This window comes from Arvicanthis niloticus, chromosome 21 (genome assembly GCF_011762505.2).
Source record: "Arvicanthis niloticus isolate mArvNil1 chromosome 21, mArvNil1.pat.X, whole genome shotgun sequence".
Lineage (NCBI taxonomy): Eukaryota > Metazoa > Chordata > Mammalia > Rodentia > Muridae > Arvicanthis > Arvicanthis niloticus.
In genome coordinates this window covers 46,295,493-46,317,646 of record NC_047678.1, presented here as the reverse complement: position 1 = coordinate 46,317,646, position 22,154 = coordinate 46,295,493, and the positions used below count along the sequence as shown (strand labels likewise).

Below are 22,154 nucleotides of genomic sequence, written 5' to 3'. Positions count from 1 at the left end.
GTTTTGATGTAGGAGATTGTGTAGGAATTTGTAGACATGAGAGCTCAGAATGGTTCCTACCATTTCTGGCTTTATTCTTTCCACCTCCCCTAAGCCTGATTATGAAAGTTTTATACATACTGTGGTACGTCGCTTAATGGCAGGGATATTGTCTGAGAAGAGTGTCCTTGGGCAATTTAGCATTGTGTGAACATCATAGTATTTTTATATAGTATGAATCAATTGACCTGGCTTCTTGTTGCAGTTGGGAGAGACTGGGAACATGAAATGATGCTGTTGCCAGTATAGAATGGCACACCATTATGTCAGTAAACAGATGGGAGTGTGCCCTAAAATAGTTATAAGTAATAAATATGTAAATAAGTCGCTCTTATCATTACCAAGATGTTCTGTACATAATTGCATGTACATACTAATATAGGAGAAATGGTGCCATAGGTGTGTTTACGCCCCCACCATCACTAATGTGTCACCCTAAGATGCTATAGCAGCCAGTTGTCACTAGGCAGCAGGCATTTCCAAGTGCATTCTAGTATTTTGGGACCACCATTGTCTGTCTCTGTGTCCACTTAAGTGTTATTATGTGGTACAGTGACAGCTCTATCTCCACCGTCTCTTGACTTAGAAACAGAAAGCAAGTTCTAGAAATTGTGACATGTCACTCTTAAGTACCCCAGGACATGCCACCTAAGTCTGTTCTCTGTATAGCTCCAGTACTGTCACAGAGAGAGAGAGAGAGACAGACAGACAGACAGACAGACAGACACAGAGACAGAGACAGAGACAGAGACAGAGCACAGGCCAGGACAAGGTAGAAAACAGGATAAAGGCTGATCCCAGGGCCTTGCTTTAGGCACATAGTGGTCTATTGTTCTTAGAAAACTTTATTTTACCACAGAATTGTAAATAGAGAATAAATTCTTACCTCTGTATGTTTTTTTTTTTTTTTTAATAGGTGTTCACAAAAGAAGCCAGCACCAGGGACCTGATGACATTTACCTTGATGACTTAAAGGCTCTTGAGCCTGAGGTGGCAGCTCTCTATTTCCCTAAAAGGTAGTGTACGTTAGTGTGCTGAGGAGTGAACAGCTTGAGATTCTCTGAGCAAGAGGAACAGAGTGACTGTCTTTTAGCCAAATCTGGTTATTGCTTCTGGTTTGGGGAAGCTCATAAATAGTGTTTGTTGTTTTCTAGTGACTTGAAAGTATTACTTGTTTATGAAAACATATAAAAGTATTTGACTTTAGAATTTAATCTCCCACCTCATGTGTATGTGCGTGTGTGCATGCGTGGGTGGGTGTTGTTCCCACGCAGAGGGCAGGAGACACAGTTGCTTCTTTCTACCATGCTGGTTCCAGGGAGCAAGTTCAGGCTGTCAGGCTAGCACAGAAGCACTTTTGCCTGCTGGGCCATCTTGGAGCCCTGGATTAGTGCACTCTTTACAGTTGTTAATAACAAACTGAATATGCTTAAGGAAATTTCTTTGGCATTTGTTTTATGTAATTGCATATTTAAAAATAGTACATTGCTGTTTGCAAGCATTTTACAAAGAATTTCTTCACTCCTTTGAAGAGTGTGAAGCCACTTGTGAACTTAGTCACATAAGGCCTCATTCCAGGAGACCCTGTGTCCTTGAGTTGATCACAGTTCCTGCCGCATCACAGCACTGTGGTGCCCGTGCCTTACTATTTTTAGCAGCCTGACCGTGACCCTCAAACAGTGTACATTAACTGTCTTCCCAGGTTCTTTTAACCTAAGAGGAATTACTACTTTTTAAAAAAATGTTTTTTTAAGGATTTATTTTATTTATATGAGTACACTGTAGCTGTTTCCAGACACACCAGAAGAGGGCATCAGACCCCTTTACAGGTGGCTATGAGCCACCATGTGGTTGCTGGGAATTGAACTCAGGACCTTTGGAAGAGCAGTCAGTGCTCTTAACCATTAAGCCATCTCTTCATCCATTAGCTTACTCCAGCCCCCAAGGAATTATAAAACTACTTTCTTCTCAGGAAGTATGGCTTGAATCTATGGAGCCTTATACACAACTATATTTTTAAATAAGTATTTGGAAGACATACTTCATTTTTACTTGGAATGGAAAAATGAGATTGACATAAATATATTTAAGATTTTTTTAACATGTAATTTTAAGAGGTTCTTAAAGTTCCTTCCTAACTCTATACCTTAACTTATCTTAAAATGCCACATACTTCATTTGAAATTATGGGTTTTTAAAGATGGAAGAATTGAAATTGCTCCAGTTTTTTAAGGGTGGAAAAAATTCAAATGTAATCTCTTAGAAGTATGACTTTGTCAAGCCCGGCAATAGTGGCACACACCTTTAATTATGGCACTTTGGAGCCAGAGACAGGTGAATCTCTGAGTTCAAGGCCAGCCTGGTCTACAGAGCAAACTCTAGGACAGCCAAGGCTACATAGAGAGACCCTGTATCAGAAAGAAAGAAAGAAAGAAAGAAAGAAAGAAAGAAAGAAAGAAAGAAAGAAAGAAAGAAAGAAAGAAAGAAAGAAAGAAAGGAAAGAAAGAGAGGGAGGGAGGGAGGGAGGGAGGGAGGGAAAAGAAAGAAAAAAAGATAGATAGATTAAGAAAGAAAGACTAATTTATGACTTTGTCTCATATTTCCCAATCCTTTTACTTCCACACTAAGAATTAGGAGCAAGGCCAGACATGCATGGTGACACACACCTTTAATTCAGTGCTTGGGAAGTAAAAACTGGTAGCTCTCTGTGACTCTGAGTTAGAAGCCAGCCTGGTCTACAAATGCAGTTTCAGGATAGCCATAAAAGCTATATAATAGAGAAACCTAGTCTCAGAAAGAAAGGGGGTGGGGGTCATCACTAATACAGTGAAATATCACTGTACTTGACAATAATTTTACTGGATAAGGTTACTGTCTTTTCACTGGCCACACTTAGCTTTAGGACTGACTACTGGGACATGTCATAATTGTGCTTTGTCATGCTTGTCACCCTCTGTGTTACTAAATTGTCACAGCCAGACTCTTACACGTATCCCATCATCCCTGTGGGTTTGACAGCTTGCTGAGTCAGATGGCATCCTTGTGTTGACATGTTGTTACCGTCTGATGAGTCCAGCTGCTGCAACTGATAAAGCTCGGGGAGAGCATTCCAGCACTGGTGTTGGTGGGTCCCCCACACAGGCATTCTTCTATCTTAGGAACCCAGGGAAGACAGTGCAGAAGTTGAGAGTACACAGCCATCTTCTGTTCTCTTCCGAGTGTGGGTGCTACTTCTCTGCCCGCCCTCTCACTGGGCAGGACTCTCTAACCCTTTCTAATGAAGAGACAATTTCTTCATTAGTTTCATGTCTGTCTGGAGGTGTGCATTACAGGAAGAGACAATTTCCCCAAACCTAAACCTCCTTCCGAGTCTGAGCATGGCTGTGTATCTGCACTGCTGCCACCTACGGCTCCACTTTTAGGTTTATGTTTTGTTTTGTTTTTCATAAGTTCATGTTGATCTCACCAGATGTGTCATGTGTCATGCTTTGTCTTGCTTTAATAAAACTTTAGAAGTCCTGCCTTCTTGTGTTAGGGATGTGATTTAGTGGCCAAATGCCTGCTTAGAGTCCTGAGTTCAATTCCCAACATTAAAATTTTCCCCCAGCTTCTAGGAAAAATCTGAACATATCAAATATTATGCTAAATATTCACCAAAGTTTAAAATAGTTAATGGTCGTGAGTAAGAGGTATGGTGTTCCATTTCCTTATTTCACATTTATGTTCCATTACAAAAGGTTTCCAGTGCACTCGCCCTCTACCACCAGACTTTCTGTGCCTTACCTAGAAAAGTCAGAGTAAGGTCCAGACCTCAGTGCTGTGAAGACATTCTGCATTTCCCGGTGGCCAGGCCTTCTGTGTATGTTCTCTTGAGTAGTTTCTGCCTTTTAAATTAGTTTAGTTTTAGAGAGTATTAAGCTGTTGAGAGGAGCAGTTTGATTCAAGAATGCAGCCTTGGGCCCAGTGATTTTCTCCAGACTGCACATTACCATGCCTTTCTCCTGGGATGCAGGGTCAAAGTACTTCCAAATGTCAGATTTTTCTTAACTGTCCTGTTACTTCATAATGGCAATTTAAGTTAGTGCTTATAACTTGTTCTCCTATAATTAGTCAGGAAGACCCCAGTTGAAAGTTCGGCACCATTGTGAAGTGTTTTCTACATTCACAGTTAAATTTTTCATATTCAGATTCTTACTAATGTCATTTATGATGTGTTTTTTAGACACTACGTTAAAAATCTGTAGAGCGGGGTCACAGCAAGATGGCTTGGTGGATAAGAGCACTTACCTGTGATAGCATAAGACCCACAGTTTAGATTGCCAGCACACACACAAAGGTGTGGCTGCTTCACATGCCTATAACTCCAGCATAGGATGATGGAGACAGGTAGAAGATCCAGGCGCTCTCTTGTTGACCAGCCTGGCCCGCTTGGCAAGCCTGCAACTCAGGAGGGCACGTGTTTGAAGGCAAGCAAGCCTGAGAGTGATGGAGGAAGACACCTGCCTGGCATCATGCTCTGCATCTCCATGTGTGTCATGCCACACTCACATGCATGCATGCATCATGCCTCATATGCCTCAGAAATTACATTCGATTTTCGATCTATTCGTCTTAGGGGATAAGCTGTTTGATTTAAAACCCTAGTGGACCATACACTAAAGCAAAAATATAAGAAGTCATGACAGAATAAGCACTTTTTTCTTCTTCCTTCCCTCTGCCACAGTGACACGGATCCAGGTTCCAGGCAGTGGCCTGAGTCTGACACATTCTCTGGTTCTCAGTCCCCACAGTCTGTGGGAAGTGCAGCTGCAGACAGTGGCACCGAATGCCTTTCAGACTCTGCCATGGACTTGCCTGATGTAACTCTCTCCCTCTGTGGAGGCCTCAGTGAGAATGGAGAGATTTCTAAAGGTATGCTGGACAGCCATGCCTGGTCATCTCTTGATTTAAATTCTGTCCTTCTGCACAGATTTAATTTAGTAAATTACTGGCATGAGAAAAAAATCTAATGAGAAATATACTTTGAAACATTGAATGCTGTCTAAATTCCTCATTGGCCCTTGTGAGTGGGGGTACTTTCCCATAAAGCTATATCCTTAGAGCCTCGGAGTGCCTTTGTGTGGGGAGTTTGTGAGGACCTAGACCTCAAAGATTCTGATTTCAAATTCAGAATTTGGTAGCTCAAACACTATGCTCTCTGCAGAGCAGCAAGGTGGGCTCAGACTGCATTGATCCTGCTTGTGTGTAAACATTGCTGAACTATCTGTGGGGCTTTCCCAGATAAATTCCTGACAGGCACCAGGACTCAGAAGCTGTGGTACAGTGCTGTCCACCAAGTCGATAGTACCAAAAGAGTAGGATTGCCTCTGTCTCCTGCTTGAAAAACTTCTGTCCCATGCTCTTAACACCTCTTGGTTCCTCACCTCCTGTGTTAAGGATTGAATATAGAGCAATTAGCTACTAAGCAGTGTGCCCTAGCTGTACCGATCCCTCTTGATTTTAGTTTAAGTAACCCTGAACCAAATTGCTTAGGTTGTCCTGCGTAGTCTGGACACATCTGGTTCCCTCAGTTTTCCTGCCTCTGGCAACTTTATTCATTTTAAATTAATTTTTCTCAGTTTTCCACTGGCCCATAATGGCTGTTTTTAAGAAACAAGATTTCTTTCCCATGACTAACACCATCACTTTAGTGCTATCCTGTCTCCTCCCCTTCGAAGATCTAAAAATGGGAAGAGACTGGGCAAACACACCCCTAGACCTGCCTTAAAATGGAGCAGGGGTGCATGCTATAGAATGTTATAAAGCACAAGTGTTGAGATTTTATATTTTACATTGGTTTGGGGTTTAGTTTGTTTGAGTCCTAAAAATACGGAAGTGTCTTAACCAATATGGAAAACATAGCTTTTTTTTAGAAACCGTTTTTAGCCCACATGTCCTTTAGGGAGAGCGCTGGAAGCTGGAAGCTGGAAGCTGGAAGCGCCCTGCAGGGACCCTTGCACTCCCACCACACTGACCTGACCGCTGTTTGCTTTACAGAGAAGTTCTTGGAGCATATCATCACTTACCATGAGTTTGCAGAAAACCCTGGCCTTATAGACAACCCAAACCTCGTAATACGGATATATAACCGGTAAATACTAATGCTTTGACTGTTGCTGGGTACTCTGCAGTATTTAACTGTCACAGTTTTTTTGTTTGTTTGTTTGTTTGTTTGTTTGTTTTAAAGTTTGTGATCCCATAAATGAGCCAACAAACAATGGTTTGTGAGGCTAGAACTTCAGGTTATTGTTGGCTGAGTCCTCGAGACACTGTTATTTTTTCTATGGGTTTCTCAACTCAGAGAAGTTTGGTTTATAGCAAGTCTTCAAAATTTAGTTGCTCATCTTGTTATTGGAAAGAATAAACAATTTGATGTTATTTTTTTCTCTTTCCTCTATTCTTCCAACTCTGCCTCTGCCTCTGCCTCTGCCTCTGCCTCTGACCTTCCTTCCCAACCCTGCTTTGCTTCTGACACCAACTGTGTAATGGTTTTGCTTATTTTTTTGTTTCTCATAGTTACTACAACTGGGCGTTGGCTGCTCCCATGATTCTTAGCTTACAGGTATTTCAGAAGAGTTTGCCTAAGGTGAGTGATGTGCATTTGAAACCTTCTCCAAAAATATCTGTAACATACAGTAGTCATAAAGTTTGGGTTCTATTCAAGGTTTTTACTTTAATATTTTATATCAGAGATCCAAACTACTATATTTGCCCACCAAGGCCATGCCAGACTCCACAAGAATGAGTGACACTCTGCACACCTCCCAGATCCATCAGTGCTCTCGGGAGCTCAGAAGGAAAGAAAGGCAGTGTGGTTGTTTGGAGATGGCAAAGCTCCAGGGAAGTCTGGTGGTGGGAGGCCTTGGTGGGAACAGGGCCAGTGGGCCTGAGCCTGCAAAAGTGTCAATGGCTGCCGTGGGCATAAGGCTTGGTACAATAATGTACATATTTTGCATCCTTCCTTCAAGGAATGTCCTCTTTGTTAGCATTCATGACTCCATGTTAATCTGAAACAGCATGAGTCTGGGAGGTGAAGGTGTGTCTAATGGGAAACACTGGAACCTTCAGGAGAGCTCTTAAGGCTTTGGAGAAGAACTGTAAAAACATGAGTTCAGAAATAAATAATTTCTCAACTATGCGAAAATGTAAGAATGTGATGTGAATTGTATGAGGTGCTTCATGAATCTGAAAGAACAGAGGTGGCTGCATTAATGAGCCAGCTTGTCAGAAAGATACAAAGGCAGGCAGATTCCTGAGTTCAGGGTGAGCCTGGGACACAAGGAGTTCAAGCCCAGGTATGGTAGGACTGGTAATTTCAGGATGGAGTCCCACCCAGCGAACTTAGCATGTGTGAGTAACAGAGTCAGGCAGAGCTTGAATTCTTTTGCACTGTTAAAGGGAAACGTGTGCTTGCTGTCTCCTGAGAATTAAGCAACTGGGGTCACAGGATGCTTGTTCATAGAATAATCAAAAGGGAACCTAGAATAAATAACTGAATTGATAAAAAACGGAACTTTTGGTCTGCAAAAGTTGAAATGACTTTTGAGATGAGCTAGCAGAATGCAGTCGTATTGTTTTTAGACTTTTCTCTAGTGAGAGCTGAGCCATCTGCAGATCTCTGGAGAGTGAAAACAGCTCACAAGAATTTTCTCCCAACAGGATTTCTGACTTGGTTGGGAAAATCCATGGAGAGCAAGCACAGCTCTTGAATTTTTCTGCTTTCTGATTTTGATTGGAAAACCCAAAGATTACTTTTAGAATGTTTTTCCAACACAATTTCTGGCTTAGTCAGAAAATCAAGAACTTTTTATAGCAGCTTTTCTGACTCTGGTCAGAAAAATCATGAGCTATCCAGTTAGCTTTTAGAATTTTTACTAGCAGAGTCAGCTGTTCTCAAGCAGAAAATTAGCTGTGACAACCAGTGAATTTTTAGAATAGCCACAAAATTGGACCCACAATTTGACTTTGAGTCGTTTCTTTTTGCCACTCCCAAATACCCCTCTCAGGAAGCCGGGCCTAGCCGAGGCTGGTCCTTGTCACATTCTGTAGTAAGGCACTGTCTACAGAGTAACACAGTGAGGATGGCAGTGATTTATAACCCTGGATCTCATGGATTGACCTTCACTGTTGGCAGGCCACGGTCGAGTCCTGGGTTAAAGACAAGATGCCAAAGAAATCTGGTCGATGGTGGTTTTGGCGAAAGAAAGAAAGCATGACCAAACAGGTAATGAATCTGATTATTTTAAAGCAACTCTTTCTGTCACTCATAAGAAAGCAGGCCAGAGGCACTGTTTGTAGTGACAGCATTCAGTGGCTCTGAGGGGGTCACTGCACTATGCTGGTACTTTTTACAGTGAAGTGATGGAGACATTTGAACTGTCATTTTGGGGATAGAGCTGGGTGGACCTGGGGCTAACTTTAAGTTTGACTCCAGAGTCTGCTTCTTCTACTTCCTATGTCACATCTGTGGCATGAGTAAGCAGTTATAATCCTACACAAATCTGCATACAAACATGAGGAATGTCCCTTTAGCAGAGCAGATAAGGCTTGTTCAGAGACCCACACTCAATGAATGAGGCTTCATTTTCCAAAGCCTTCAAAGGGAGAGGATTCTGGGAGTTTTACCTGTTGCTTTTCAGATAGCACAAGGTTGGTCCTGCTTCACCAAATTCATGTGTATATCATTGTGGTCACTGGCTGCTTTTCTCCCTTCTGCAGGACAGTCCAGGTTGTCTTACTAGTGACCTGACCATTGGGCATTTACATGCTGTGGTTTAACACAGTACTCTTTAAGTTCCTGCTAGCTCCCCAGGACAGCTTTTTATAAGCAGAATATGATTTCTGCCCTTCAAAAAAATCTCAAGTTTCCAGTCATGTATTGAGATTTTGTTTCCTAGGGAGGACTGCAGCTGAAGTCTGGAGAAACGTTGTATATTGACAGTATTTTTCTTGCAGTTGCCAGAGACCAAGGAGGGAAAATCCGAGATCCCTCCAGCAAATGACCTGCCTTCCAGTGCTGAGGAGCCAACCAGTACCAGGTGGGTACCTTGTCCTTTCTCGTACCTCACAGCACTTGGTCACTCCTGCTTGATTGTTAAAGCAATTCTGCTGAATATGTACCAGAAATACCTTTTTCCTATAGAGAGACATGACACTAAGTGGCTTGACGATGTCTCTTGGTAGCTAAGAGCTGCCTTTCCCAGTTTACAGGACCAAATACTCACTTCAGTACTTGTAACTGCTGTGCCTACCACAGAGGCAAGCTGCTAGGAAAGGCAGAGCTTTGGGAAGGGATCATCCTGGACACATTCAGAGCTGTTGTCCTCTGTCTGTGCTCCCCTGCTTTCCCAGTGTCTGAGGGAACATGAAATCGCTTCTGAAGGGCAGGTTGGGTGTATGAGTTGGCTGAGCCTGAGAAAAGCTGAGCATGTTGTGTGCTCCTGGGCTTACATTCCCAACCCCATCCCCTAGTGGCGATCCTAGTGTATCTCCTTGGTCTTCTTACTTTCTCTTTGGTAAAGAGTATCAAGTGTATTTACTGGCTTTAGAATATTCCCTGCTGTGTCCAGAGAATGCCGTGGGGTCTACCGGCTCTCCTTTTGCTAATGATGTTGTAAAAGATAGAGAAGTAACTGCCTGCCATTTACAAGGAGGAGGAAGATGGTGGGCTTCTACATTTGTGATGCCAGTAGTTCTGGCATAAGTAAGTGGTTGTGGGTCAGTGGTGGTGGAAACAGTTGTTGCCATCCTAGAAAGGGCTGGGGTTTGGTTTTGAGACTTCCTGTATAGCCCAACCTTGAACAGCTCCTTCTGTTTCTGCCTTAGCCTTCTCAGGGCTAGGATTATGGATGTGTGACACTTGTTTATTTTCTTGTCCTAAATTATAAAAGCTCTCATCAGTCAGGTACACTGCCTCTTTGTAACTAGTTTGATGTTGGATAGACCTGCAGAGAATGACACTTCTAGTGACGAGGGGTCACAGGAGTTGGAAGAAACCATCAAAGTTGACCCCATCTCGATGGAGACACTGAGTCACTGTGGGACAGCCTCATATAAGAAGTCCCTCCGACTCTCCTCGGACCAGATAGTAAGTGTCATACATAGAGTCATATTTATGTAAATGCTCACTAGAAGAACAGCACCCCCACACCTGGTGAGCTTGTGACATGCCTTCCTCCCCACCTAGACCTTGTGCCTCAGTGTCTGGAAATGAATCAAGGAGTGGCTGTGTTTAGCGAGCTTCTTTGGTGAACCTTACTTCACACTGAGCACAGGACTCGGACAGAGCACTGACATTTGCAATGCAGTGCCTGCATCATACTTGCACACATTTTCACTATGAGATGGCGTTACTGGGCTGAGCATGAGGCTGTGCCTAGGGCAGTGATTTCAAGTGTGATGGGGGACAGGGAGGTTTTGTTTTATGTGGGGCATCAGGAAACCCTTGGAATTAGAAAACAGTAGTCAAGCAGTGTGGCTTCCTCAACCATTGTGACCATGCTTGAGTTTGGGCTAGACTACATGCTAACACCAAAGAAACCACATGCCCTGAGTTTTGTTGGAAAGCTTTCAACTCTGTTCCAAAGTAGATATTTTCAGCTTTCTTTACTGTTGTGCTTTTTATAAAAGGCAAAACTGAAGCTCCATGATGGCCCCAATGATGTTGTATTCAGTATTACAACCCAGTATCAGGGTACCTGTCGGTGTGCGGGCACCATCTACCTGTGGAACTGGAATGACAAAGTCATCATCTCCGACATTGATGGGACAATAACCAAGTAAGCGCAGACCTCCTGTGGTTAATGGGAAGGATGTGAGTCAGGGAGGCACCCAGTCCCCAGTAGAGAGCGTGTCCTTTAAGCCATATGCCCTAAGGTGTCCTGAAGGCAGCCCAAGTGAAGTCATTTTATGACTGAAGATGAGGTGCATGGAACCATACAAATGAATTCTCAAAATTAACTTGGTCTCCAAAATTTGGCTATCTGGTCTCCAAATTCTAATGTTCAAAAAAGACATACTGTTAAAAATTTTAGGCATGGGGGGGGGTGAGATGTGCTAGTAAATTATCTCTAAAAATAAATAATGGGCTCTCCTATGACACCGCTTTTAGGAGTGCCTCTTCATATGTCATTCCAGAGCTGCCTTGCAGCTGCACAAAATCCGGGTGGAACCACCCTGCCCGTGGTAGCCAGCCTATGCCCCAGTGGTGGTCATTAGCAGCCAGTGTGGAAACGACTGGCCTTATGTGCTGGGCTTCTGGTACCTGCTTCTGTTTCTACCTTTTTGCCAGGTCTGATGCTTTGGGACAGATTCTCCCGCAGCTGGGTAAAGACTGGACTCATCAGGGCATAGCGAGGCTCTACCACTCCATCAATGAGTAAGTACCATTCTCAGGTGTCCTTCTGCCTCAGCTTAGCTTTGACTAAGGACAGGAGAAAAATAAATCATGAATCTGTATGCGTTGTGTATTTATGGCTTTATTTTATTTATAGTTTTGTTTGCAAGAGTGTGCTTGGTATCCTATTAATGGGTTTTACGTGCCTTAGCTCAGCTCAATTTTAGGCTCCGATGACTTACCTGTGTAGTCAGAATGTTAATTATTTTTATCTAGGATTTATCAGGAAGGCTGATTTTCATCTTGGTTTATTTACTGGGCAGACAGCACAGGCATGTGTGTCCTTTCTGGGATCGTAGCATGTCCACTGTCCATGAGTCTGGAAATCTATAGTGCCCATCGTAGAATACCGTGATAGGAAATCAGAATGTGTCAGTTACTCGGGCGTAACTTTACTCCCTGTCCTAGAGAATGGTGTGTGTCCAACAAAATGTCCTTAAAAGAAGACCCTTTGGATTGTTCCTTTGCAGCTAATAACATAAAGATAGTCCAGTTTTGTCCAGTCTGGATCTTTTTCTGAGCTAGGTGTACCATGTGCACTCTGTCATTACTTTGCAGTTTAACATAAGCCATTTTGCACATGCCTCTGTTTTCCCATTATGTGTAACTCAAACTGGTTTCCTTCTAAGTTCAGTAATTTGATTTTCAAAGTAAATGAGAAGAACTTGATTTGGATCTGATAAAAGAAAAAAAATGTTTTTTCTTTATTCAAAAGATACACCTAACCAGGTTGCATGTATGTGTGTGTATGTTGTCTTTTAGGAATGGTTACAAGTTTCTGTACTGTTCTGCACGTGCCATCGGCATGGCCGACATGACCCGTGGTTATCTGCACTGGGTCAATGACAAGGGCACCATCTTGCCTCGAGGCCCTCTGATGCTGTCTCCCAGCAGCTTGTTCTCTGCCTTCCACAGGTAGCTTTCCAGTGGGTCTGCTGGGTTCCCCCTTGGGAGACAGAGGGGCGCTGAAGCTCAGGGCCTGTTGAGCATGTGAACAGAACTCCGACAGGGTCCCCCAGGCTAGAGAGTGTCTGTTTTCTTCATTCCTTGGCTCTCTGAAGCGCTCAGATGCTGAGTTAAAGTGTGTCTGTCTACTAGTGTTATCACTCAGATACTGTCAGGAGACTGACAGAGAAGGAAGGAGGTGACAGTGCCCAAGGACTAAGAAAATAGGTGGCTGGGAGCAGAAAAGTCTTTCCAAGAATGTACTCTAGTGAAAATTACCATTTTGAATTTAGTGATTGTATCTTTTTGTCTTTAGGGAAGTTATAGAAAAGAAACCAGAGAAGTTCAAAATTGAGTGTCTGACTGACATTAAGAACTTGTTTGCCCCGTCCAGGCAGCCCTTCTATGCTGCCTTTGGAAACCGTCCCAATGTAAGTGTCTGTGGCGTTGTGTGTGGGTACTGTGTGAGCACAGTTCAAGAGGTCCGTTTGAGGGCTCAGCCATGGCATGGCTCCGTAAGCAGTACAATGGCTCGTCAGCCCAGTGGGGCTTCCCATGACATACACCTCCTATCCCCCAGATTGGCCGTTGAGCCTAGAGCTTTGCACATTCTAGGCATGCACCTCTGTCATTGTGTTATCCCAAACCCTTTTACCTTTTCTAACATTTTTTAAAAATTATTTTATGTATATGAATGCTTTGCTTCTCTGTGTGTGTGCGTGTGCGTGTGCGTGTGCGTGTACGTGTACCGTGTGCGTGCCAGAAGAAGCCATAAGATCTCTTGAAACTAGAGTTACAGATGGTTTTGCATCACCATATGGGTGCTGGAAATCGAACCCAGGTCCTTCTGAAAGAGCATCAAGTATTCTTAACAATGAGCCATCTCTCTAGTCCCATTTAAAATTTTTTGTTGAGACAAGATCTCAGAAACTTAGCCAGGCTGGCCTGGAACTCATTCTGTAGCTTAGGCAACTTTCGTGCCTTAGCCACCTGAGTAGCTAAGGTTTGTTGGTCTGCAGTAGAGGCAAGGGTTATTCAAATTCCCTAGCAGTTGGAGAAGTCTGCATCCCCTACTGACTCCAGGATTGTATACAGAAGGATGGCCTCCCCCACCCCAGTTTGAACATTTTCTCAGGCAATTCTGCCTACATTCTAACTGGTTCTCTGCCTTAAGTTCTAACTCAGTGGTTCTCAACCTTCCTAATGCTGTATGACCCTTAAATACAGTTGTTCATGTGGTGACCCCCAACCATGAAATTATTTTCATTGCTACTTCATATCTATAATTTTTATACTGTTATGAATCGTAATGTAAATATCTGGTATGCAGGACACGTTATATACGACTCCTTTGAAAGGGTCCTCTGACTCCCCAGAGGGGTTGAGAACCACTGTTCTGACTGGTTCTAAGCCGTGCCCTTGGATCCACACTAGAGCCATGGTGTGAGTTCTCTTCTCTGCCTTTTGTACTGCATCCTAGGGGTGGTCTCCATAGCTTGGGTTTACTGACGGTGTTGGCTCCATTGTCTGACCTCCTACGTACTCAGTTGATGCCATGGTTCTGGCTTACGAGGAGCCAGCTAAGTTTCCATTTCTTCTGCAGGATGTCTATGCTTACACACAAGTCGGAGTTCCAGACTGTAGAATATTCACTGTGAATCCAAAGGGGGAATTAATACAAGAAAGGACCAAAGGAAACAAGTCGTCGTAAGTACATTGAGGCTGCAGCCAGGTTCTAGATGAACCAAGACAGGGCTCAGCCTGAGGCAAGAAGCTGCACACCTCTGACTGTTTTCTTCCTTGTGGGTAGCTGTTTAAGGAGTGTCTGAGTGTGTATCTGTACCCTGAGGTAGTACTCACTCTAAGTGTGAGGAGCCCTCTTTTAATCTGAAGAGCCGGCTTTACCACCCATGCTCTTGTTTTATACATCAGTTGTAAAGTAACAGCTGTGTCTTTTGCCCAATACTTCCAGGTATCACAGGCTGAGTGAGCTTGTGGAACACGTGTTTCCACTTCTCAGTAAGGAGCAGAACTCGGCCTTTCCATGCCCAGAGTTCAGCTCCTTCTGCTACTGGCGAGACCCGATCCCCGACGTGGACCTGGATGACCTCGCTTGAACAAGGCCTGTGTGGCTGGCGAGGTGGGGGCACTGCCACTGGCCCTCTTCCAGATGAAGACCCAGGAGCTGACAGTCAGGAACCTGCTTTCCAGAACAGGGACAGGGTTCCCGAAGCTGGCACTGCCACCTTCTTTGAGCTTCCTAAGCCACCACTCAGCACCTAGACAGAGGAGGTCACTCAGCCTGCATTAGAAGCTGTGCTCTGCAGCCTGTGCTCCATGACTTGAGGGCTCTCACGTGTTTCTTGTGGAGTTGTGTGCGCTGCACCACTCAGCTGCATAATGTAAAAAGGAAGAAACCAGAAACTGCAAAAGAACAGACCAGCACATTACTACACAAAGTAAAGAGTTAAAATCTCCACTGGGCAGTTGGGATTGTTTCTCTCTGTAAGCAGGGCTTTCTCCAGAGGTCCAGTTAGTGCTGCCAGCTGTGTCCATGTCCTCCTCAGGACACCTCCACTCTCGCTCACTGAACTAGGACAGCTGCTTCATGTGTCAGCACCGTGAGCCCAGCTGTACCAGTGTGGGCTGGAAAGTTGGGGGAAAGCACCTTAGCCTCATGACCTCCTTACCTGTCCTGCCGCAGTGAGAAAGAAGTCATTTAAGTTGTTCTGACCTACCAGAGGAACAAATACATACTTCATGTCTGGAGTGATGGTGAGACCTTGGTTTAAATCACAGGAAAGGCAGTGGCTTCTCCTCAGACGGGCAGTTGCCTTGGGTCCTGGGAGTCCTGTTCTCTGACACTGTCACCTGCCTTAGGTTGCCCTTGGGGCAGGTATTTTAGGAGGGGATTTTTGAAAGTCTGGGCTTTAGATTTGCTAAGGAAAAAGCCTTCGACAAGTGGCATTGACCAGTCATTTTGATTCCAACCACGACATGAAGTCCATGGAGGCATGAGAGAAAGGGGTTGCTAAATGCCTGTTGAGTGCCAGCACCTCCTCAGTAGCCCCAACCCATCACTCTGACTCACCCTCATGCAGTTGGAAGTGCAGATGAGGCCATGGGGATGTGGGCTGCCCCTACACCTCTCTGGCGGCCTCAGACACTGGCCTAGTTAAGTGCTCTTGTCAAATGTTGGGACAGACGGTACCAGGGAGAGTTATGTCCTCAGGTCTCCAGAGCCAATGACCAGCTGTGTGTGGATAGTCACTGCAGTGCTAACATCAAGAGAAGTATTGAAGGAAGACATTCCAGAGACCTCAGTGGTTCAGCCACAACCCTTCACTGGGAAGATGGAGGCTTCTGAGCAGAGAGAGAGCTGCCGTTAAAGATGGTTCCAACTCTGCAGTTGGATGGCTGGCCTGACCAGGCTTTAGTTTGCTTCATTCAAAATAATGCTCACCTAGAGGTGGCTTAGAAAAGGGGTGGTTATTTTCCAGATTGGAGAGTTGAGTGTCCCTGCCTCATTTCAGTATTGCAGTTGAATGCAGAGACCATGGTAACAATGTTTAATTAAAGGAAAAAAAAAGACCATGTGAAAGATAGTTCTCTGTGGCAGATCCTGAGGTACGTGCTCCCGGAGAAGGGGCAGTGCAGGCTTCCGCAGTGTTGGTGTTCCCATAAGTAGTTCACTTCTCCTTCATGAGTTATTTGTGTTAGGTAGTAGGGACAATCGGTTACGTTTATGTGAAATCCTTGCCAGTTAATGAAATAAGATTCTACTAAAGCAGCCATGTGGGAGTTGATGCCTCAGCCATCAGCACCCTGGTGATTTAGCACATCTTAGCTCTAGGGGAACAGTGAGAATTGTGCACTTAACCTGAGCTTGGTAGGATCTCCGTGGTACAGAAAATCTTACGTTTTCTCTCAGACCACTTCTGTTTGTCCTTAAGGGAGTCTGCCCAGCTAGTCTGTTTCTTCTTCCTGACACTCTTTCTTTGGACACATGGGCTTTTTCAGAAGGTCCAGAGTAGGCTCTGGGTCTCCTGGCCTGTGCAGAGAGGGTGGCTGGTCCTTCTGTCCTCGTGTCCGTTAGCCCACACTTGTCACTGCACATTGATGGGTGGGTATTTAGGATAATGAATGTAACTCTTTCCTTATTTAAAGGAGTTTCCTTGCTGAAAGTAGATTACTATTACTGTAGTGTTATGAAGTGTTAGGTTTGTGCTGAAAATTCATTGCCATTTGTTACAAATGACATTTGTTCTTTCTGTGAAAGAGAGATGCCCTTAAGTGTGTTTGCACACAAACCCCTAGATGGCTTGTTGCAGTGTCACCTTGTCTTCAGTGACAGGTGATGCTGAGAAGACACTACGGCAGACCAGCCACCCAGTCTTTTGTCAGTTGTTGCATCAGTGAATATGGCTCCGTGTCTTTCCAGTTCAGTCTAATTTTAGTGTTTGGTGTTGAAGCTTGCACTGCTGTGGAGCCAGTGGCTGCTCTCCGTCAGGCTTGTGGGGTGTCCATGTGGACCCGGAGCATGCACACACAACCGTATGATCAGTACTGCATTTCCTGTGGTCTAACCCATCTGCATAGTCAGTTGGAGAAAGAGATGTGCTGTTGTAGTTACACAAAATGAAAGCTGCTAAGTAACTTAGAGTAGACCAGGACCAGCCTCTGTATTGCTTTTCAGAGCCATCACCTGAGAGAAGTAACGGGTAAGACAGCATGAGCAAGTCTGTCACGTAACCTGGGAAACCTTGTTTGAGAGCATGCTGGGGTTTACTTAAAAACCCCAGCAAATGCTCTTTCCAGGTAAAAATTCATTTTTTTTTACTTGAAGGCAGAGGAAAGAGTTCCCTTTTAATAATTATATTCAGCGGATGAAGTACTTGATTATTAGAGAGCAGCGCCACTAAGCAGCTTTACGTTGTCAGTAATTAATTGTCAACATCAGTGCAGTACCTTCAGTATGGTAAAGATGTTGTCTTCAGATGAATGGCTCATATTTTGGTGCAGTGTTTGATGTTCACAAAAAAATGTTACAATAATAAACTAACATAAACTGAGTGTGTTGGGCTCCTTCCTTCAGGGACATTTGACCGTATCAATGCCAAAGATTGATAATTACAATTACCAGTTAAAAGTGAACATCAGTTTGTCTGCTGACATGCTTGTCTAAAGGAGGGACCTCTTCCTGTTGTTCACTTGAAAACTCTGGTTCCAGAAGTGAAGCTCCAACTCCAGGAACTGTGTCTGCCTTGCAGGTTCTGTCAAGTGACTCATCCACACACCATTTCCCTACACTCTGCTTCCCACACTGCCCCTCAGTCTTCCGGGAGCACTGCTCAGGAGCTTTAATGCCCCACCTTCAGTAAGCCTTTCCTGATGGTTCCATCAGATTAACAGAGAGGACATTATCTTTTTTAGCACAACCCCACATCATATAAGCAATGGCAAAAGTAATATGACATCATCCTCCCTCAGATCACTGGGCAGAAGACACTACACCTGCTGGATCACACATCCTTGAATGAAAATACTGTGTTTGCTGCTTTTCCCTGACAAGAGGCACAGAAGCCACAAATCTTGGGAGTGGGACTATATTTCTGTCTAGGAAATATCTGATTATGAAGGCAGTTATCCGATTATGAAGGAGTTTCCCTCCGGGCAGTTCTGAGTGCTATGAGAGGATCCTGTTGGGCAGCCTTCACCCCTGCACCTGCATGTGTACCTCCTTCCATCGTAAGATGGCACAAGGGAAGCACAGATATGTGTTTAGAAAGTGGGTGGGGGCCAGACAGTGCCACTCTGGAGACGGCAGGCCTGGAGTTGAGGTGTCTGCTTCCTTTCACGAAGCAGGTACGTGTGGTAAACAAGACAGGTCGGCTCTGGGAGGGCTGACTAGATGCTGATCTGGAAATGATTTAAAATAGACGTCAAGCATTCCTCCTTGCAGACTCTGTTGCACAGCAGTATTCAGCCATTTCAGTGGTGCAGTTTGGTGGTGGTGCGGATCAGGGGCAAAATGTTCCCGTTCTTAAAAAGCACTGCCTGTTCCTTGGTCACCACAGCTCCTTGGTTAGAGAAGTTGTACCCTGAACCTGGTGGCCCTGTGGTATGTACCAGTTACTCCTGCTTCTTAGGAGGACTGCTTGAGACCAGCCTCAATTACAAGTACTGAGTAAGTACCTGAACTCAGTTCACACCTCTTGACTCACAGGCACATGACTAGAGGGGGTGTGGTCACTTAGGGGGTGCTGCTCCAAACTCCCCTCCCCAAGACAAGCTCTGGCTATCTCTGTTTTTCATCTCCAAGAAAAGACTGGGGCTCCCTTTGTCTCCTGCATGGGCTGGAGTCCCGTTTTCACCCTCCGTTTTGTCTTGCTGTGAGCGAATGACTGCTGCTGTAGTCGGGCTCACTCCACCTTGCCTGCTGGATACAGAGAGCTAAGCGCTCCTCTGCCAGTAAAGGAATCACACTGGGCGCTCGAGGTCTCTCTAGGAGTAGGGATACAGTGGCCGTGCATCTCCTGTCAGGCCCCTGCCTTCTTTCTAGCCACTGAACACTTGGCCACTTTGGCAGTGAATATGGTCTTCAAAGAAGAGGGAGGGAAACGGGCAAAACCATGCCTGTGAGCCAGCTAGGCTTTCCTAAAAGTCCTGCTGCTCAGGGCTTTCCATGAGTCATTGCTCAGGCAAGGGCACTCTGACCTCTGTAGCTAACTCTCCAGCTGTGGAAATGGTGCAGTCCATGACCCTCCTTCCAGATATCCCATAATACATTTTTACAGACAGTCCTTGAAACCCAGTGTATTTTTACTGCATTGGCCTCTTCCGCCAACTGGGTTAGGAGCAAGACAAGGCTATTAAAACTGGCTTCCCTGTCTGCACCTTCCACTAGGGACCTGGGGGAGTTGCCTTTCCCTACAGATGCTGGCTGACAGACCGGTTTTCCCCAAACCTTGTTAGCAAAAAGCCGCCCTGAGCTAGATGCCCGGTACCTAGAGCTGCATGCTGCTGCTGGGAAAGGAGTGTTGTGCTGGGCCTCCCAGACCCAAACATGCTCATCTTCCCAAATGAGCTCAGTTTCCAGTCGGCCATCCAGTTTATATTGGGCCTCTCCTTGTTGCTTAGGAACCAGAGTTCTTAGTGCTCTCTCTGCCAGTGAGCAGAGCAGTGGAGCAGCGAGGTCAGTCTCATTAGCCTGCAACCAGCTCACTTCCCCTAACAGAGGCCCTCTTCAGCTCCAGGGCCATGGAAGGCCCTGCCCTTCAAGGACATCTGGACTTTGTTTTCCAGCCAAAACCAAACCCCAAATGTGTGAAGCCTGGAAGCTGGCAGGTATGAGATATTTTACATAACAAGTAGGGTTAATTTACACAGATTACTTTGCACAGCCATAAAAAGTACTCTAGTTTGCTCCTATCCCCCCCCCCCCAGTAACTCCCATTCTATGAGGCACCAAATACAGAAAAAGAACATAGAGATTCTGACATCTTTATTGACGCTCCCTGTCTTCGCACTTATATCGTACATGTCATTTAAGGAGCCTGGCAAGTTTCATAAATAATGTCTCTTACATCTGCCTTGGTAGCAGGGCCCAGGTGAACAGAGATCAGTACCAGACAGTAACGGCAACCACGTGTGGAACAGCCCACATCAGCACTTCAGTGTTTAAATCTCCTACATGCAGTGTGGAGAGGCGTCTGCCACAGTGTCTTCCAACTGCATCAGGCCCAGGCCAGTCGGAGCAGCATGAGCCTCCACTGGTAGCACCGAGTAGGTCCAACCCAGGAACGCTGAGCAGAACTGGTGTATAGGTGGCAGGAGAAGCCGGCTTCCAGCCAAGGGGACTAGCGAATCTTCTGGTTGTCCAGTTACAGTGACAGAATTAACCATGTGTCACTTCCACAGCTGTCTGGAAGCAAGGGGTGGCAGTCTCTACGGGGAGATAAGGCCTTTATCCTGGGAGTAGCCAGAGTGTGTGCAGCAAACTAGATCAGTGCTCCAGTTACACAAACTGAATATATTAAAGCTTTGGAGATTTTACAGCCTTTCTTCCCCTCCTGGTGTCCCTAGAGGTGGGAAAGGAAAGGATACAAGAAAACACCACTGAAGGTAGAGTACATTTCATCAAAGTCTGTGTGAGCCAGTCTGCCCCCAGTCACCACAACGTTGACTCCATCTCCTGCCTTCAAGTGCACAATGAGGTGGAAGGCACCTGGGCCCCCACAGGTATGCACGGCCCCAGGGGGCCGATGGTATTCCAGGAACTCTCTCCTATAGCCAGCCGTATGCAGCTGGGCAACACTGGCATTGGAAACAGACAGGACAGCTTCCACGTAGGCGTCTCTCTCCGGTGTAAGGGTGGCTGTGATCAAGTAGCGCCCATCATACGGTGCGGTGAAGATCCCTACAAAGAGCCAGACACAGGTGAGCTGAGATGGTGTCTTTGCCGCCCATGCCCTGGTTACAGACTAGCTTGGACCCATCACACACAAGGCCACTTTAGGTTGCCTCCAAATGCCCCTAGGTTTTAGCACCCAGTGTCTTGGACAGGTCAGCCTGGTTAGTCACCAAACCTGTAGAAGGAAGGCTGACGAGAAGAGTGTGCCACCTGCCCACATCTGTTTTTCCAGAATGAAGATCAACCCCAGAGATGAGTACATTCTAGACAGGCATTCTACATCAACAACCCCAGTGTGGCCTCTCACACATGCAAATCTCAGACTCAGGCCGCTCAGTTCATTTCAGAGCCCACTGTCCAGGGCTTGTAACATCCAAACAGTAAGAGCTCCAATACCCCAGGACTTGGAGTAATTCTTGCCTAAATTTACAACAGGCCAGGAAATAGAAACCAGCCATGGCCCTGCTGGGACAGGCATCCAGTTCGGCCAACATTCCTGCTCTGCCATGTACATGGGCTGTGTACCCTGGAGTCTTGTGCCCAATACCCAGTCCCTGGCATGTTAAAAACCACCTTCTTAAATCCCTGATGGCTCTTAGGCCAATTCCTGATGGCTCTTAGGCCAATTCCTGAGACAGCAGATGAAAACAGAGCTTGCCCCGCCCGAGAAGCAGACACTGAACCACTCAGCCTTTTGGAGGCCATGCTAACCCTCCTTGTCTAAAAAGTCTGCTGCTTGAGTGTAGGTCCTATTCAGTTGTAGTCAGAAGCCCTACTGTCTTTTAACCCCAGTGCCCCACAGGATCTGGGAAGCAAAGGAAGTGGCTAGACTTTACCATAAACCAGATGTCACCATGAAATTAGGGTCCTGAAACTAAAGAAGGGCCCATTTAAGAGTCTAGCCTTCAAGTATGCCTGGGTCAACCCTGCCCCTTCCATGCTTACTATTTGAATAGAATCCTGATTATAAGTCCTGGAATCTTGACTCTCAGGACAGATCAAGCCCCAATGCACAGGGCCAAGCCTAGCTCAAGGACCACCTGGAATTTCCTTGATAGTACTGACCTACTTGTGAAGATCACCAGCCTGTGTGAGCGGACAAGGGGTCCCAACAACCAACATAGCCAAGGGGAAAGAGTCCCCTCATTCCCAATCAAAATCAACCCCCAACTCTGGCACAGCCTCTAAGCATAGATTAGAAAGGTTGTTTGGAGCAAGGTTTGGCAGTCTGGGATACCTGGCTGCTTTCTCCAAGGTCTGCCAGTGACTTTATCAGAACCAGTGTGACTTAGCCAGAGGGGTAGCTGGGCTTGGAATTGTGAA

The 22,154-nt window shown here is 45.4% G+C and overlaps 2 protein-coding genes across 6 annotated transcripts in view; one reads left to right on the top strand and one right to left on the bottom strand.

Annotated features, from left to right (window-relative positions):
• Lpin2 (lipin 2) overlaps nucleotides 1-17,491 on the top strand; it is a 63,998-nt gene extending 46,507 nt beyond the window's left edge. For all 5 annotated transcript variants that reach the window (XM_076917416.1, XM_076917417.1, XM_034483624.2 and 2 more), the window contains 13 exons: nucleotides 956-1,055; nucleotides 4,763-4,950; nucleotides 6,076-6,169; nucleotides 6,595-6,664; nucleotides 8,213-8,302; nucleotides 9,034-9,116; nucleotides 10,021-10,165; nucleotides 10,708-10,856; nucleotides 11,369-11,455; nucleotides 12,236-12,388; nucleotides 12,735-12,849; nucleotides 14,022-14,125; nucleotides 14,391-17,491. In XM_076917416.1, the coding sequence (XP_076773531.1) occupies nucleotides 956-1,055; nucleotides 4,763-4,950; nucleotides 6,076-6,169; nucleotides 6,595-6,664; nucleotides 8,213-8,302; nucleotides 9,034-9,116; nucleotides 10,021-10,165; nucleotides 10,708-10,856; nucleotides 11,369-11,455; nucleotides 12,236-12,388; nucleotides 12,735-12,849; nucleotides 14,022-14,125; nucleotides 14,391-14,535 (1,523 nt within the window). In that variant the 3' untranslated portion in view covers nucleotides 14,536-17,491. The remainder of the gene's footprint in view (nucleotides 1-955; nucleotides 1,056-4,762; nucleotides 4,951-6,075; nucleotides 6,170-6,594; nucleotides 6,665-8,212; nucleotides 8,303-9,033; nucleotides 9,117-10,020; nucleotides 10,166-10,707; nucleotides 10,857-11,368; nucleotides 11,456-12,235; nucleotides 12,389-12,734; nucleotides 12,850-14,021; nucleotides 14,126-14,390) is intronic.
• Nucleotides 17,492-19,905: 2,414 nt separating this feature from the next.
• The window catches only part of Emilin2 (elastin microfibril interfacer 2), a 58,097-nt gene continuing 55,848 nt past the window's right edge, over nucleotides 19,906-22,154 (bottom strand). Inside the window, exon 8 of the mRNA XM_034483622.2 lies at nucleotides 19,906-20,837. Coding sequence (XP_034339513.1) covers nucleotides 20,500-20,837 — 338 coding nt within the window. The 3' untranslated portion in view covers nucleotides 19,906-20,499. The remainder of the gene's footprint in view (nucleotides 20,838-22,154) is intronic.